The sequence below is a fragment of the Bos grunniens genome, chromosome 11, assembly GCF_055505025.1.
Source record: "Bos grunniens cultivar Pamir isolate PY7600 chromosome 11, Bosgru_T2T1.0, whole genome shotgun sequence".
NCBI classification, from domain to species: Eukaryota; Metazoa; Chordata; class Mammalia; order Artiodactyla; family Bovidae; genus Bos; species Bos grunniens.
In genome coordinates this window covers 1,956,825-1,970,932 of record NC_141175.1, presented here as the reverse complement: position 1 = coordinate 1,970,932, position 14,108 = coordinate 1,956,825, and the positions used below count along the sequence as shown (strand labels likewise).

The 14,108-nt window shown below is 62.3% G+C and overlaps 1 protein-coding gene across 5 annotated transcripts; it reads left to right on the top strand.

The window, feature by feature from the left end:
* Positions 1 to 1,627: 1,627 nt before the first annotated feature.
* Positions 1,628 to 10,641, top strand: PPP1R26 (protein phosphatase 1 regulatory subunit 26). 5 transcript variants are annotated; one of them, XM_086324115.1, is made up of 3 exons: positions 1,628 to 1,649; positions 4,294 to 4,414; positions 5,227 to 10,641. In XM_086324115.1, exon 3 carries the CDS (start codon positions 5,661 to 5,663, stop codon positions 9,171 to 9,173), a length of 3,513 nt encoding a protein of 1,170 aa, XP_086180241.1. In that variant the 5' UTR covers positions 1,628 to 1,649; positions 4,294 to 4,414; positions 5,227 to 5,660; the 3' UTR covers positions 9,174 to 10,641. The 5 variants fall into 5 exon arrangements, with proteins under 5 accessions (XP_086180241.1, XP_086180237.1, XP_086180240.1 ...); XM_086324111.1 differs by lacking the exon at positions 1,628 to 1,649 and adding an exon at positions 2,234 to 2,372; XM_086324114.1 differs by lacking the exon at positions 1,628 to 1,649 and adding an exon at positions 2,604 to 2,742.
* Positions 10,642 to 14,108: the final 3,467 nt, after the last annotated feature.

Here is a 14,108-nt window from a genome sequence, read left to right as displayed (position 1 = left end):
TATTACCCGTCACATCTTGGGCTTCTGATGGCCACAGGAACCTGTAATTCACACCCTCCAGGTCTTCAGTTCTTATTTGTAAGTTTAGCCATTAAATTGGCAAACGGGTTAGGAAACCTCAGCGCGGCGATAGCCGCTCTGGGTCTTATCTCCAAGCTCAAAACCATAAAAGCAACTTTGACAGGTTTGGCTACACAAATTGAAAACTCAAGCATTACCAGCAAAACAAACCAAAAGCTGAACCCAAAGTTCAGAGGAAAATGACAAACTGAAAAATAAGCGTGTATATGATGGAGACGGGCTCAACCCTAATGAGGAAGGCACTGAGCAAGAAAAAGACACGCGCCCCAACAGAAAAATACTTAAAAATGCACACAGAACACATACCGGCAATTTTCCAAATGGCCAACAGTAAAATGAAAAGATGCTCTATACCACCAGGAGGTAAAGAGATTAAACTCCAAGTGGAAAGGCTTGTTCTACCTGTGAGATTGCCAGAGACAAAGGAGGACTCGAGCCAGCCCCAGAGGGCGGACGGTACTCAGCCGGGCCTTTCCGGAGGGCATTTTGGCCAAAATACATCCCAGTCCTTGGCCCGGCAGTGTCTCTTCTAGGAATTTACCCTTGGGAAAACTGAGCCGGCTTCCAGGGACACATCAGCAAAGATGTTCATCATGGCAGTCGTTAAACCTGTGAAAACTCAAGCCAAATTATGTGGAGTCCCTAGTTCTGGCTCATTAGATACTTTTCCCAAACTTTCAGTGATAAAGTATTACTCTCCTAATGGGAAGACAGCGTTTATTAAACAATTTACTGAAGGATTAATTCAATGTTTTCATGGGTTTCTTGACACTTGGCCCCAAATTCCCCAGGCAGATAAGAAACAGCCCCCTTCTATCCCTGTAGGAATAAAGCCTCTGATTTGTTTTCTCCTGTCCAATTTCTGGCACTTTCTAGACAGGAAACAAAACCCCAGTTCACCCTGAGAGAGGCCTAGGTCGGGGCCACAGAGGCTGGCACGGGGGACAGAAGCACAGTGCTAGTCTTCCTTTCAGTGTGCCCCTCGCACGGGTGAGGGTCCGCCCCACCAGCCCCAGGACCCTGAGGGGCAGTGGGACACCCCAGGCCTCGAGTGAAGATCTCTGAGCTGTTAGAAAAATCACTCAAACCCTGAGAGAACTTCAGGGCCACACTGCTGGGGGGGTGGGGCCGGGGTCCTAGAAGACAGTGCTCCCTCCCCCTCGCCAAACTGGCCAATGACAGGTGTGTCTGAACAGGCTTCCTCCTGCAGGGACGCCCATGCAGCCAGGCCCTGGGTACCCCAGCCTCCACCCGGCCTCCCCAAGGCCAGCCGGCGCAGACTCAGGTGCTCAGAGACCCTGAGGGGCAGGTGGGCCCTGCCCTGCCCCACCCTCTGCTGCTCTGGCCCTGGGCTTCCACTGCACAGCAGGCCTGAACCCTGCGACCCAGCTTCCCTGCAGCAGGACTCTTGCCCCTGGGGGACTGCTTATCCATCCGCGGCCCCTGTTCCTTCTCCCGAACGTGGAAGTGAAGCAGGAAGCGCAGACACAGCGGCATTTGGCAAAGGCAGCTGGAGGCCTGGGCAGCTTTCCTAGAGAGAAGGCTGGACGCGCAGCCCAGAGCTCGGGGTACTGGTAGGGGCGCAGGGGGCGGGTGAGGGGACGCAGAGGGGCCAGCGGCTTCCCGGGGGCCAGACCGGAGCTCTGTGCAGATTCAAGGAACCCCCTCCGCCAGCCCGGAGGAGGAGGGGGGCACGGTGCTAGGCACACAGCGGCGCCGGGCCGGGCAGGAGTTTCCGGTTACGGCACTGACCACAGGAACAGCAGCAGCCCCAAAGCAGCCCATCTGCGCGCCTGGCGGGGGCCCACACCCTCCCGGCCTGAACTTCGCACCCGGGACCGCGGAGGCAGGGCAGTTTCTGCCTACCCGGCCACCGACTCAGCGCCCATCAATTGGGGGCCCCCGGGGAGAGGGGCCCCGCAGCGCCGGAGGGCCCCGCCTCTGGCCGGGAGCGGACGGGGGTCAGACCTCAAACCGACTACTCACTCCAAGCGCCCCGGCGCACTTCGGGGGCCGGCCGGAGACGGGAGGGGTGGGGCGTCTCCGGAGGCTCGGGCCGCCTCCAGGCGGGGCCGGCGAGGGGCGCGGGGCGCGGGCGCCGGGCGGGCGCGGGGGCGGCGCGCGGCTCCTGCGGCTCCTCCGCGGCGCGGCCGGCAGGTGGGCGCGCGCTCGCCGGGCGGGGGTCCGGCCGGGCCGCGCGCCTCCCCCGGAACTCGGCCGTGCCATTCCCATGATGCCCAGCCACCGGGCACGGCTTCCGGAGCGCGGCCGCCGCCGCCCCGCCGCCGCCGGTAGGTCCGGGGATGGGGCTCCGGGGCCGCCCCGCCCTGCGCGCGCCCCGCCCTCCCGCGCGCCCCCGGCGCCCGCTGCCCGCCCCTCGGTCCGGGACCCCGCCGCCTCCCCGGGACTGACGCGGGCGAGGGCTGGGGGCCGGCGCAGGGCCGAGTGGGCGGCGGGGGCCGGCCGGAGGGCGGGCGCGCAGGCCGCACCGCGGCGCCAGGCCGCCGGGGAAGGGGCCGCCGCGGGCGGCGTGGACTCGGCCAGGGCCGGCTAGTCACCCAACCGCGAGGCCGGGGGTCGCGGCCCCAGAGGCAGCTCCTGGCCCGGGCCCCCGTCAGCGCGCGCCCGCGTTCCTCGAAGCCGGCCGGGCGCGGGGCCCAGGTGAGGCCAGGTGAGGGCCGGCGGCGGGGGGGCCCCGCGCTCAGCCCTCCCGCAGAGATTGCGCCCCGCGTCCCGCCCCACGCAGCTTCCGGGAGGGTCCCCCCCGGCTTCCCGTCCAGCCCCTCGCCCCCAAACCACGGAGCCCAGAATATAAAGCCGGGGCGCAGCCCAACCCCTCCCTGCTGGAGGACCGGGTCGCTGCTCCGGGCGCAGGGATGCCTCCTGGCAGAGGCCGCGCTGTGAGTGAGCGCCCCCAGGCCGGGAGCAAAGGGCGGGCAGGGCCAGCCGAGGGTCTCGCCTTGCCTGCGGCCCGCCAGGCACAGACAGCGGCCATGCAGCTTTGCTTGGAGCCGTCCTTGCTGTGTTGTCAAGCCTCGCCTTCTGGCAAGCCCGGCCGAAATTCCAGCCCACGCCCACTTAAGGCCGGCAATCTGGAGAGGCCCTCCTGGGCTTTGTACCCTGACCCTCAGCTCCCTACCCTAGGGGACCAGCCAGGGGTGCACAGCATTGTGGGGAACCCAGAGCTGTGCTGGGCATCCGTGCAGGGAGCCAGGCTTGTCCGGGGATAAGCATTAGTGAGGTTCTGCCCTCCTGGAGACAGGAGGTGTACAGAGAGGCCTAGGGCCCCCCTGCACGGTTCAGACTCTGGCACCACGCGGCTTTGGGGCCCCCACAGTCACCCTCCAGACCTGGTTCTGGGGCTCTTGGGGTGCAGGCTGGCAGTCTGACAAAGTGGGAGCCCCCTGGCTTCAGCCCGGAGTCCCCCAAAGTACAGTTGAGGGGAGTTTTCCAGAATGATTCATCTTATGTAGACCATTGTTTTAAAGCCACAAGCCAAGTTGTCGCTGGAGACACCCTCTGAATTTTTAACCTCATTCTTGGGCTAGATAATCTTGACAGTTCAGAAAACCACTCCCTGGGAGTCCGAACTTGAGACAGCATTTAGAAGCAGTGACCACGGTCAAGGTGAGGAGTAGAGAGGAGCGTTTTTCCCTCCCACGCTCTCTGTTGCCGGGAGTAGAAGTCACTGCAGCCTGGTTCACTGGGATCCATCCCCAGGCCGCTTCTTCAGACGGCACTGCTGTTCAGCAAGTTAATATTCCTGATCTAGACTCTTGAGAAGGCCCATGGGAATGTCTTGTGTGCTGTGTTATTTCACCAGGGCAGCTTGAATAATGACCACAGTGAGGTGGGCACAGGCGGGTGAAGAGCCCTCCCCCTCGGCGTTGCTGGCCCCCACTGTCCTTAGCAGGGGATCTCCTTGGAGGGTGGTGTTGTGGGAAAGACCACCTGCTGTCGTGGGGGCTCCATCTGAGGACTCTGAAGTGGCTTCTCACGTCCCCAGCTATGCATGTCCTGGTACATCAGACCAATGGCTCAGGGGAGTTGGAACGATTAATTGTTGTGGTTAACTGTATTTGGCCTCAGGGTAAGTTCTTCCAAAATTGAATTTCGAGCCCTTAAATTAATGCACTTTCTTTCCCCCCAAATATTTACCGGCTATAGTTTCAGCCTCTGAATTAAGTCTCTGATTCTCTTTAATCCTGACAGTCAAAAGTCTGTTTAAAAAGTGGGCCCAAGATGCTACAGAGTACACGTAGGGAGATGAAGACCCAGTCCTTGAACCGTTCTGCCAACATTACACTGAACCTGGACTTGAAGAGAATCACAGGTAATTGTAGCAAATTCTTTGACGTTGAAGTTTCACTTTTTGAGCATAAATATCCATAGCAAAGGACTTCCTTCTGAATTGGTCACACCCTCTGGTTAATCGCTGGTCACACCTGTTTGGGCACGTCTGTGCCTAGGTGGCCGGGCCAGGCTTTCTTGGAAAGGGCTGTGGTATGTAAACACGGGATTCTGTGCGCGTCAGGAAGGAAGCTCCTCCGGGAGAAGGATCTGCAGGGAAGCAAAGCAAACCCCCGGGCCGCTTCCGGCCACCCCCACCCCCAGGCTCCCAAGCAGCAACGGCCTTGCCCGGCACCATTTGGGGCTGGAACTCCATCTCCCTGCTTCCGGGAGCGCTGCCAAGCTCTCCTCTTGACTCTTGGTCGCTTTGCGTCCCAGTTTGTGGGGGGTCAGGAGAGGTCGGAGAGACGTGTTCGGAATTGACAGCTAATGGTGTATTTTGCGTCTTTCTGATCCGCTGTGTACAGCCTGCGCTATGTCCCCTCCGTGGCGGTGGTCCCAGACCTCCCGTGTAAAGGCCTCTGGGAGCAAGTCCTCACTGTGTTCCCAAGGGCAGCCCAGCGGTTCTGCCGGCCCAGCCACGTTTGGACTGAGATGCAGAAAGCAGAGAAGCCACACACCATGAGGAAGGGCACGTGACTGGGGCAGTGTCTGTGCTAATTACATGCAAATAGTCATACGGTCCCCTGAGATCATCCGGCAAATACACACTCAACCTTTTCCAATAAAAAGGCTTTTGTGTAAATAACTCTCCAAAGGTGTTAGGTGCTCACATCACGTAACTTCTCTTTCCAGGAGCTGCTAGTTCGTGTCAAGAGCCAACCAACCCGTGATGTGCCGCTGAGCCTGACTCCCAGTAGTCGACAGTTCCACCCGCCCAGAGGCTTTGCGCCTTCGTCCCGTCGCCCCTCTTGACGACTTCGGAAGGTAAACCCCCCCTCTGCTCCTTCGCCGGAGAAGATGGACAGAGGGATGACGGAAGAAGGACACCCGTGTCAGCTTCCACGAGCTCGGCCCAGGGGACTTGGAAGCATTTTCTCATGAGTCTCCTCGGCCACCCTCCCTGTACAGCTGAGGAAGCTGAGGCCCGGGGGCCCGCGGCTGGCCGGACATTCGCCAGGCCTCCGGCTCCCTTGTGACCTGACCCGGGGCACCCGCCCGGCGTGCCCCCTGCAGGATGTGAAGCGGGCAGAGAAGCAAAGCCCCGCCTCTGCGCACTGCCTGCTAGGATGTTTCTCATGAACGCACCTCCTGTGCTGGCCCTGCGGTCCGCGTGGGAGGCCTTCGGCCCGCCCGGGAGCTGTAGGTTTCCCCGATGCTTCTCGGAGCCCAGAGAGGGCGTCTCGAGAGTGGCGGCGAGCGCCCAGGTGCAGATGGCCATCAGCAGGCTTCAGGGTGACGGGGCAGCCCTGGGCATGAGCGGCGACCATGCCCGGCCGGGAAGCCAGAGGGCGGAGAGGGGCCGGGGCTCCCTGCCGACTGCCAGCCCCGCCTTTGCGGCCTGTGGTCTTGCCACGGGTCTTGATCCCAAGCGGGAGGAGGAGGAGGCCTCCAACCTCGGGCCTCTGGTGCTGGATTCGGACAGCGACGACTCGGTGGACCGGGACATCGAGGAAGCCATCCAGGAGTACCTGAGGGCCAAGAGCGGGGCCGCCCCGCCGCCTGCAGCCGGGGACGCGGCCCGTCGGTGCAGACCAGAGCCAGCTCTGAGCGGCGCCCCAGCTGCCCCGTGTCCCCCAAACCCTGCAGCTGGCCCCAGCCCTGTCCAGGGCTCCGCCTCCCCGCTCAGCGTGAGCAGTGATGACTCCTTCGAACAGAGCATCCAGGCAGAGATCGAACAGTTCCTGAGCGAAAAGAGGCTGCACGAGACCCAGAAAGGTGACCTCCCTGCTGACAGAAAGGCAGACCCCGGTGACAGCTTGGCCAGAGCGACCTGCAGGCCTGGCAGAGAGCCACCACTGAAGGCACCACAGCAGGACCTGCCGGGCACCGGCAAGGAGTTCGTCTTCCGGAAGCTGCCCAGGTCAGCGAAGGCCAGCGCACTGCCCAGAGGCCTCAGGTGCAAGGTCACCGCCGAGCCAGCTGCTGCTGCCACTGCGGGGCCCCCTGCAGAGGCCGCACCCGGTAAAGGCAGGGTCCGCAGGGGCGCGGGCTCCGCACGGAAGGGCAGGCAGCCAAGGAGCGTGGCCCTGGTACACGAGGAGCCCGACTCGAGCAGCGACGACGGCATCGAGGAGGCCATCCGGCTGTACCAGCGGGAGCGGCGGAGGGAGGTCCGGGGCCACCAGGGGCCCCTGCCAACAGAGGAGAAGGGGCCCGTGGCCCCTGCTCACAGCCTGAGGGGCCCCTGGCCAGAGGCCCTCAGCAAAACCCCCAGCAAGAAGAAGCCAGCGGCCCCCAAGGCCACAGACCTCGGCCCGGGCGGCCCAGACTCTGAGCACCCGCCCAGGCCCCCCAGGGAAACCACAGCTCCCGTGCCTCCGGGGAGCGCGGCTGCTGAGAGCCTGGGCGTGGACGGGTCCCCATGCCGGGCAGACACGTCTGCCGAGCTGATGTGCGCCGAGGCCATCCTGGACATCTCCAAGACCATCCTGCCAGCCCCCGTGGATGGTGGGGAAAGGCCCCCACCCACCAGCCCGCTGCGCCAGGGCCCCGACGGCAACAGCAGCGCAGTGGACAGTGACGACAGCATCGAGCAGGAGATCCGCACGTTCCTGGCCCTGAAGGCGCAGTCGGGGGGCCCGCTGCCCCACACGGAGACCTGCGCCCGGCCCGCCCACAGCCCGCCACTGCCGCCCAGCCTCAGCGCCCCAGCCCCCGACACTCCAGACCCGTCCCCGGGCTGCAGGAGGCGGTGCAGCAGGATGCCCTGCATGCCCAGGCAGCCCAGAGACACGGCCGAGATGCAGGACGCCGAGCGCGGCCAGGGCCAGGTGCAGCCTGGCCAGGGGCGAGCCCCCGAGGCCCCCAGAAGGGAGAGCGAGAGCCGCGGGCCGCCTCTCGCCTTCAAGACAGGCGGACCGGGCGATGAGCTCAGGGCCCCGGACCCGCTGGGAGCCGCACCGCCAGGCCCCAGGCAGACGGCCGAGGGGAGGCGCGGGGATGTGCAGGCAAGCTCCGAGGAGAAGAGCAGCTCGCTAGACAGTGACGAGGACCTGGACACGGCCATCAAGGACCTGCTGCGCTCCAAGCGGCGGCTCCGGAAGCGGCACAGGGACCCCTGGGCCGGCTGCAAGAAGAGGGTCCGCTTCAGCACCACAGAGACGCAGTTCCTGGACAAACTGGGGGGCTTCCAGAAAGACTGGAGAGACCGAAGCCCCCACCTGCTGAAAAGCTGTCTCTCCAAGTCCAGAAGAGACAGCAGGGAGACCCCGGGGAGACCCCCGCACATCCCCAGCCAGGAAACATCAAGGGCAAAGGCGGATGGCTCAGGGCTGGAGGATGCGCCCTCGGGCCCCTCGGCCCCCTGGACCCGGGGCAGGGCCGCGCCCAGGGGACTGTTCTCCAGGGAGTCGGAAGCCCGCGAGCCTCCCGGTGCCGCCAGAAGCCCCAGCTCCCTGTCTGATGACAGCAGCTCCATAGACAGCGATGACAGCATCGAGCTGGAGATCAGGAAGTTTTTGGCCGAAAAGGCCAAGGAGTCCGTGAGCGGATCAGAAATTCCAGGAGGGGGCCCAACCACCCTGGGAACGCCAACTGGGGCCAGGCCGGAGCTCCCGGGCCGGAAAGCACCGCCCCCCGGCCCAGCTGCCCAGCCAGGCATGTGCACGCGGAGCCAGAGGGTCAGGGGGGGCCTGCCGCCGGGGGCCGAGGGACCCCGGGGGCCGGGAAGAGCCCTCGCTCCGGGCGGGGGGAGCAGCCCGCACCCTGAGCAGCCCTGCCCCCCGGCCGCCCTGGCCCGGTGCGAGTTGGCGCCGCCCAGGAGCACCAGCGGGCCTACCCCAGCCAAAGGGTCGCTGGCTCCCAGGAGAAACATCTGTGCCCCCAGAGACCCGGGCCCCAGGGGGCCCGAGGGAGTCACAGGAGAGGGCACGTTCGGCCAGCTCCCAAGCCACGCAGAGGCTGGTGCCCGGGTAGAGGGCCGCAGCTCACTGGCACGGACCCCGGGCTCCCAGCGGGATGGGGTGCCCCGGGCCGGCCTCGCCTTGCCCTGGCCCGACCTCAGCCCCCAGAGCCGGCTGCAGAGCACCTGGGTACTGGGCCCGGAAGGCAGGGACGTGGCTGCGTGGAGAGGGGGCCTCAGCAGCCAGAGGGAGAAGGGGCTGGAGGGCCAGGCCCGGGGCTCACCCAGCCTCGCCACAGACTCCCGGAGGGGCCTGCCCTTCGCCGGCTTCTCACCGCTGCTCTCCACGCAGCTGTTCCATTTCGGGAAGAGCATGCCCTGGGGCGCCAAGCAGGCCAGCCTTTTCAGCCCCGGCCTGGGCCTGCCGCTGCAGGGTCCATCCTTCTCGGCCTTCCGGGAGGCCCAGGCCACCCGCAACCCGGTGTTTGGAAGCCCACGCCTGCTGGTGAAGGAAGGCGGCCGCTGGCCTTGCAGGAAGCCCCGGGCAGGGCTCAGCCTGTCCGACAGGAGGGGGTCGGGGCCGGAAGAGAGTGTCCTGGACCTGCGGTTCGGGCGCAGGGGGCTGGACAGAGACGACGAGGAGCCGGAGGCCTTGGGCAGCGACGCCAGCGAGCTCAGCGACACGTCGGTGGAGGAGGGCGGCGGGCCCACGGCCCAGGGCCCGGTGCTGCAGCTGTGAGCTCGGCGTGCGCGCGCCCCGCGGCCACGCTCCTGACGCAATTGTGAGCTCGGCGTGCGCGCGCGCCCCGCGGCCACGCTCCTGACGGAACGGGGGCCCTGGAGGTCCCTGTGCAGCCTGTACATTTGTACACTAACGTGAAACCGTGTTTTTATTTAACAGATGTGTCCTGGTAAATATGATTTTTGTAGCCTTTTTGTAAATTATTTAAAGTGCTGTAGAAACTATTTTTGGTGAACGCCGCGGTTGGATCCTGCAGGGCGTTCCTCGCAGCGGTTTTCCGTGGTCTCCGCACAAGTCTTGGATCAGCGGACGTTCGGTTCTGTGCGTCCCCGCACTCGGGGCTGACCGCTGGTGGGCACGGCCTGCTGCGACCACAATGCCAGCCTCAGGAAGGCAGCAGCCGGAGCCCTGCCCGAGATTCACCAGACACCCCAGCAGTCCCTGTCGGGGCGCTGCTGGGCAGCACTTCTCACATGAAAGAGCCCCTGCCTCCCCCACGGAGGCCCGATGGGGTCCTCAAGCAGAAAAGCGTTTCAAAGCACAAAGGCTGGCGAGCAAACCAGCCACCCGGGGCGCACACGGAGACCCCCAGTGAGACCGCCAGCCGGCCGTTCACACCTGGAGCCTCTGTTGTTCAGTGTCCAGGCCTCCTCAGTTCTGACACGAGTCCACCAGCTCAGTAAACCACTTTTTACACGGAAGCTGCCGTTCTTCACGTTTAATCACAGCTCCGGCCGGTCTCAGCCAGCCCATGTGTTTCCAGTGTCCTCACCCTCGTCAGTGCCCATGGAGCGGCTGGTTCCTGGAGTCCTGAGGACTGAGCCCCATGCCTGCTGGGGGCTGGGCGGGTTGTGGGTGGGCTCCGTTGGCGGGCTGGCGCGCCCGTCCTCCCGGTGTTCTCCGTGTGTCTGCCTGGCGGGGCCGCGCACAGCTGGGTCGAGCCTGGTGCCCTGTGCCTTCTGCTTCACAGCTGCCACGGGGCCCACAGCCGAGCATGGACGTTCACACACCATTGTCCAGCGAACTTTCACCAGCCGCCCCGAGTGTCACGGCTCATCGGTGCAGCTGCGGTGGGCCTGGGGCGAGGTTTAAGTTGCAGCTGAAGTTGGTCGTTATTCTAACGTGCAAGTGAATTTTCACAGGTCGTGCCCCCGCCCTGGGTCTTAGCGGGAATACCCACCGGGGACGTGTGTGGCACCTACAGTGTCTGGGGTCAGACGCTGTGATGAGCAGCCCTGTGGATCCCGTGACCCCCTGGTGCCCGTGTGGTGTGCATCTGATGTTTCCATTGGCAAATATTCATTCACTGAAGTGCTTCCCAGGAAATCAACTCATTAATCCATGCTTTAAATTGTATTTAATTTTAAAGGAGTGCTTTTAACACTTGACAACAAAAATCAGCTTGTTTTGTATATATGAACTGGGTTTTTTTAATGCTAATAAATCAAGCGCTGCTCACACCTCAGCTGATGTGGTCTGTCCTCTGCAGAGTGGCCTTTGCAGGATGTGGACGTGAGAACCCAGCGTCCAGGACCTGTCGGGCTTCCACCCTTGCCATCGAGGACTGAGCCGTGGGCACCTCTCTGCTCCTGGCCCCATCGCCGCCCCCCAGGCCCTTCCCACCTTCCTCTGCCCCCGCCTCCCCCTCCCTGTTCTGGCTGCTTCCTGGGCAGTGCAGGCCAGGCCTGGTTTTGACAAACTGGACGTAGCCGTGATAGCGTGGGCCCACCCCTGGATTGCCCACAAGCCAGGCTGCATAAAAGCTCTTGTTTTCCCACCTTTCCCCCCTCTCCACTGACATGGTCAACTCTGGCGCACCCTGGGGCCAAGGTGGGCGGTCCCCTGCAGCCTGTCTGCAAAGGGGGCTGGAGTGGCACTTGCCTGGTGGAACCCAGCTGCCAGTGCAGGGGACACGGGTTTGAGTCCGCATGCTTAGAGCCTGTGCCTCCCATCAAGAGAAACCACAGAAACGGGAGGCCCACGCGGGCCCAGCACAGCCAAAACTAGTCGATTTCTTTCAAGAGGGGAGCTGCAGTGGCGGCGGGAGCACGTCTGAGGAGGGACGGCTTCATCTGCAGCCCCAGTCCAGCTCCCCCGCTGGTCCCAGCCCCACCGCGCGTCTGCAGGTCACAGCGCTCCGGGCAGCCAATGCACCCCTACCCGTAGGAAGAGGCTGGGAGGGCGTGTGGCCAGAGCAAGCAGAAAGTACTGCGACCTGCAGAGGAGGGCTTCCCTGGTGGCCCAGTGGTCACGAATCTGCCTGCCAGTGCGGGGGACACAGGTCCACTCCCTGGCGGGATCCCACCTGTCACGGAGCAACTTAGCCCGGATTCCACAGCTACTGAGCCTGAGCTCTGGAGCCCGGGAACCGCAACGACTGAAGCCCAAGCGCCCTAGAGCCGATGCTCAGCAACAGAAGCCACACACGGCAAGGAGAGGGCGGCCCCCGCACCCTGCAACTGGAGAAAAGCCTGCACAGCAACCAAGACCGGGCACAGCCAGAAAGAAATGATTTTTTAAAAAGGGGTGGGGACCTACAGGGAAGTCCGACCCAAAGGGCCCCTCTCGCTTCCCAGTGAAGGGAGGTCGCTGCATGCTGGGGCCACAGGTTCCCTCCCCTTAACGCAAAGAAGGGGGAGAGACCCGGTTTTGGAGGTGTCTGCTGCTCCGGGCTTCTGCAGGAACCACCCCATGTCAGAAGCCCTAACAGCAGGAATGGGGTGGAAGGAGGGGAGAGCCCTGGGGGTGAGCGTCTGATGTTCACCACCCACGTGTCCACACAGAGGACGGGGTCTTCCTCGAGAGAAGTCGCTCCTGACTTTGTCGCTCAGAATCCGAGTTGTCGGCAGGTTTACCCAGGCGCTGAGTTTAGTTTTTCTTTTTAATTCCTGTTGCTGTTTCGGCTCTGCTGGGTCTCCCTTGCTGCACACCAGCTTCTCTGGTGGCGGCGAGCGGGGTCTCCCCTTGGTCACAGAGCTCAGGATCCTCGCTCCAGCGGCCTCTCCTGCCGTGGAGCCGGGCTCCAGGCGTGCCGGCTCAGCCACTGCAGCTCCGGGCTTAGATGCTCCGTGGAGCGTGGGATCCTCCTGAACCAGGGGCCCAGCCCTTGTGCCCTGCACTGGCAGGCAGATTCTTAACCACGAGACCGCCAGGGACGCCGCAGATACTCAGTTTAAATACCAGCACTTTATCTGCTCATGTAAAAAGCACTGCCACCTTGACCCCACCCCTTCCTCAAAATTAATGTTAGGGCCGGTGTAGACGGGGAGAAACAGCAACCAAGCCCACCCTCGCTGTCTGCAGACCACCTCCAGGGCAGCACCAGGCAAGGCTGCCGGGGAGGGAAACACATTATTTCTATTTTGAATCTTTGAGATCTCTGGTATTTTGTGTGCTGGACAGAGGGATTTGTCTTCCCAACATCAACATATTTTACTATGTACTGGAAACCATTTATTCTAATTAACTGTAAATAAAAGGTGAAACATCACTGAAGAAAAACAGGGAAACAAATGAAAACAGACTTCTAGAGTAAGAAGTTCCTAGTTTTAGGCCGACTCAGCAGCTAAATTAAGCGATGAGCAAAGTGCTGTGAAACTGTCAACGTTTCATTTAAGAGTGGAGCAGAGAGGCCCGATACAGCATCTCGTGACTGGAGACAGGGTTCCTCTATGGCCGTGCAGTTAATGTAATGATCAGTGGAAACTGGTGTTTGTTATCCTAAGTGTTTCGATCGCCTTTCCCGTAACTGCTCTGATTGGATTTACGATTTTGAAAGATCTCAGCACCACGGTCAGAAGAGTGATGGGTGTGATTTTCTTCCCATTTTTCAACCAGCCATTCCATATGCTGTTACCCCGGGCAGAAGGCACGGTCTTGTGCCGAAAAATTAGCCTATCGATCCAAACTCTTTTCCCTTCCCCCAGCACATAAAGACTGCAGTATGGTCTGTGGTCGCAGAGTCAGACACGACTGAGTGACTAAAAGGATAAATTTCATGATCATCACTGGAGTTCCTGCATGACTCGTGCAAACACTAGGAAGTCAGGGCGGGTCTATGGGGTCCGACGCTGATGACCTCGTCCCTCCCAGGACCCTCCCCCCTCCACCACCAAGGCGGGGGCCCAGGGCCTGCGACAGGGCAGCCCCTCGGGGCCCTAATTCCCCATCCACAGAGGGAGGTGGAGTAAGACCTGCTGCAGGCACGAGCGTCGATGAGGCGAGGCCGTCAAAGCCCTTTGTAGACCGTGAGACAGCACACGGGTGGGGGACGCGTGGCCAACGGCGTCTGCAGGGGCCCAGCCCCAGGAGGGCGTGGGGACTGGGAGCCTGCGCCAGAGGCGGTGGGTGACTTCTCAGGAAGACGGGTGTGTGTGTGATACAGAAGGTATTTCTGTCGTCCACCTTTCCAGACATTTATTCAACGTACAAGAGTCTAACTTCCCATTAACTCATTAGCAACTGGTACAGGAATACGGGTGAGCGGCTGTGAGGACTAATGAAAGCACTTCACTGCCTGATTCTGATGCTGGAACCAACTCGCTGAAGCTCACCGGCCCACTTGGCACCTGCTGTGTTTGCGGACGTCGGCTCGACTTGCCGGCCCAGCCTGGGCCCTGACCGTTGCACACTGTCCCGCCCCGGAGTGCACTGCTCACGGTCAAGGCTGCGGGGCAGACGGTCCCGGGGCCTGACGGCCACGGCCGCCCTGAGGACTCCGTGTTCCTGGCCAGCGCAGAGGAGGCGGTGCTTCTCTTCTGTTGAGTTTCAAAACTGGACTGATGATGCGTCCTTTTTTATCCCCCCTTTTGTATTTCAACAGAGGTAGAATGCAGAAGCATTCTGAGTGTTTTGATACTTCTAGTGATAAGCTGTGAAAAATGCATTTTCAGTTTGATGCCTGGAGCCTGTGCTGGCTTTCCAGCAAAGGAA

What these genes read in the sequence shown, in the direction of transcription:
- PPP1R26 (XM_086324115.1), top strand. Translation starts at nt 5,661, where the DNA reads ATGTTTCTCATGAACGCACCTCCTGTGCTGGCCCTGCGGTCCGCGTGG.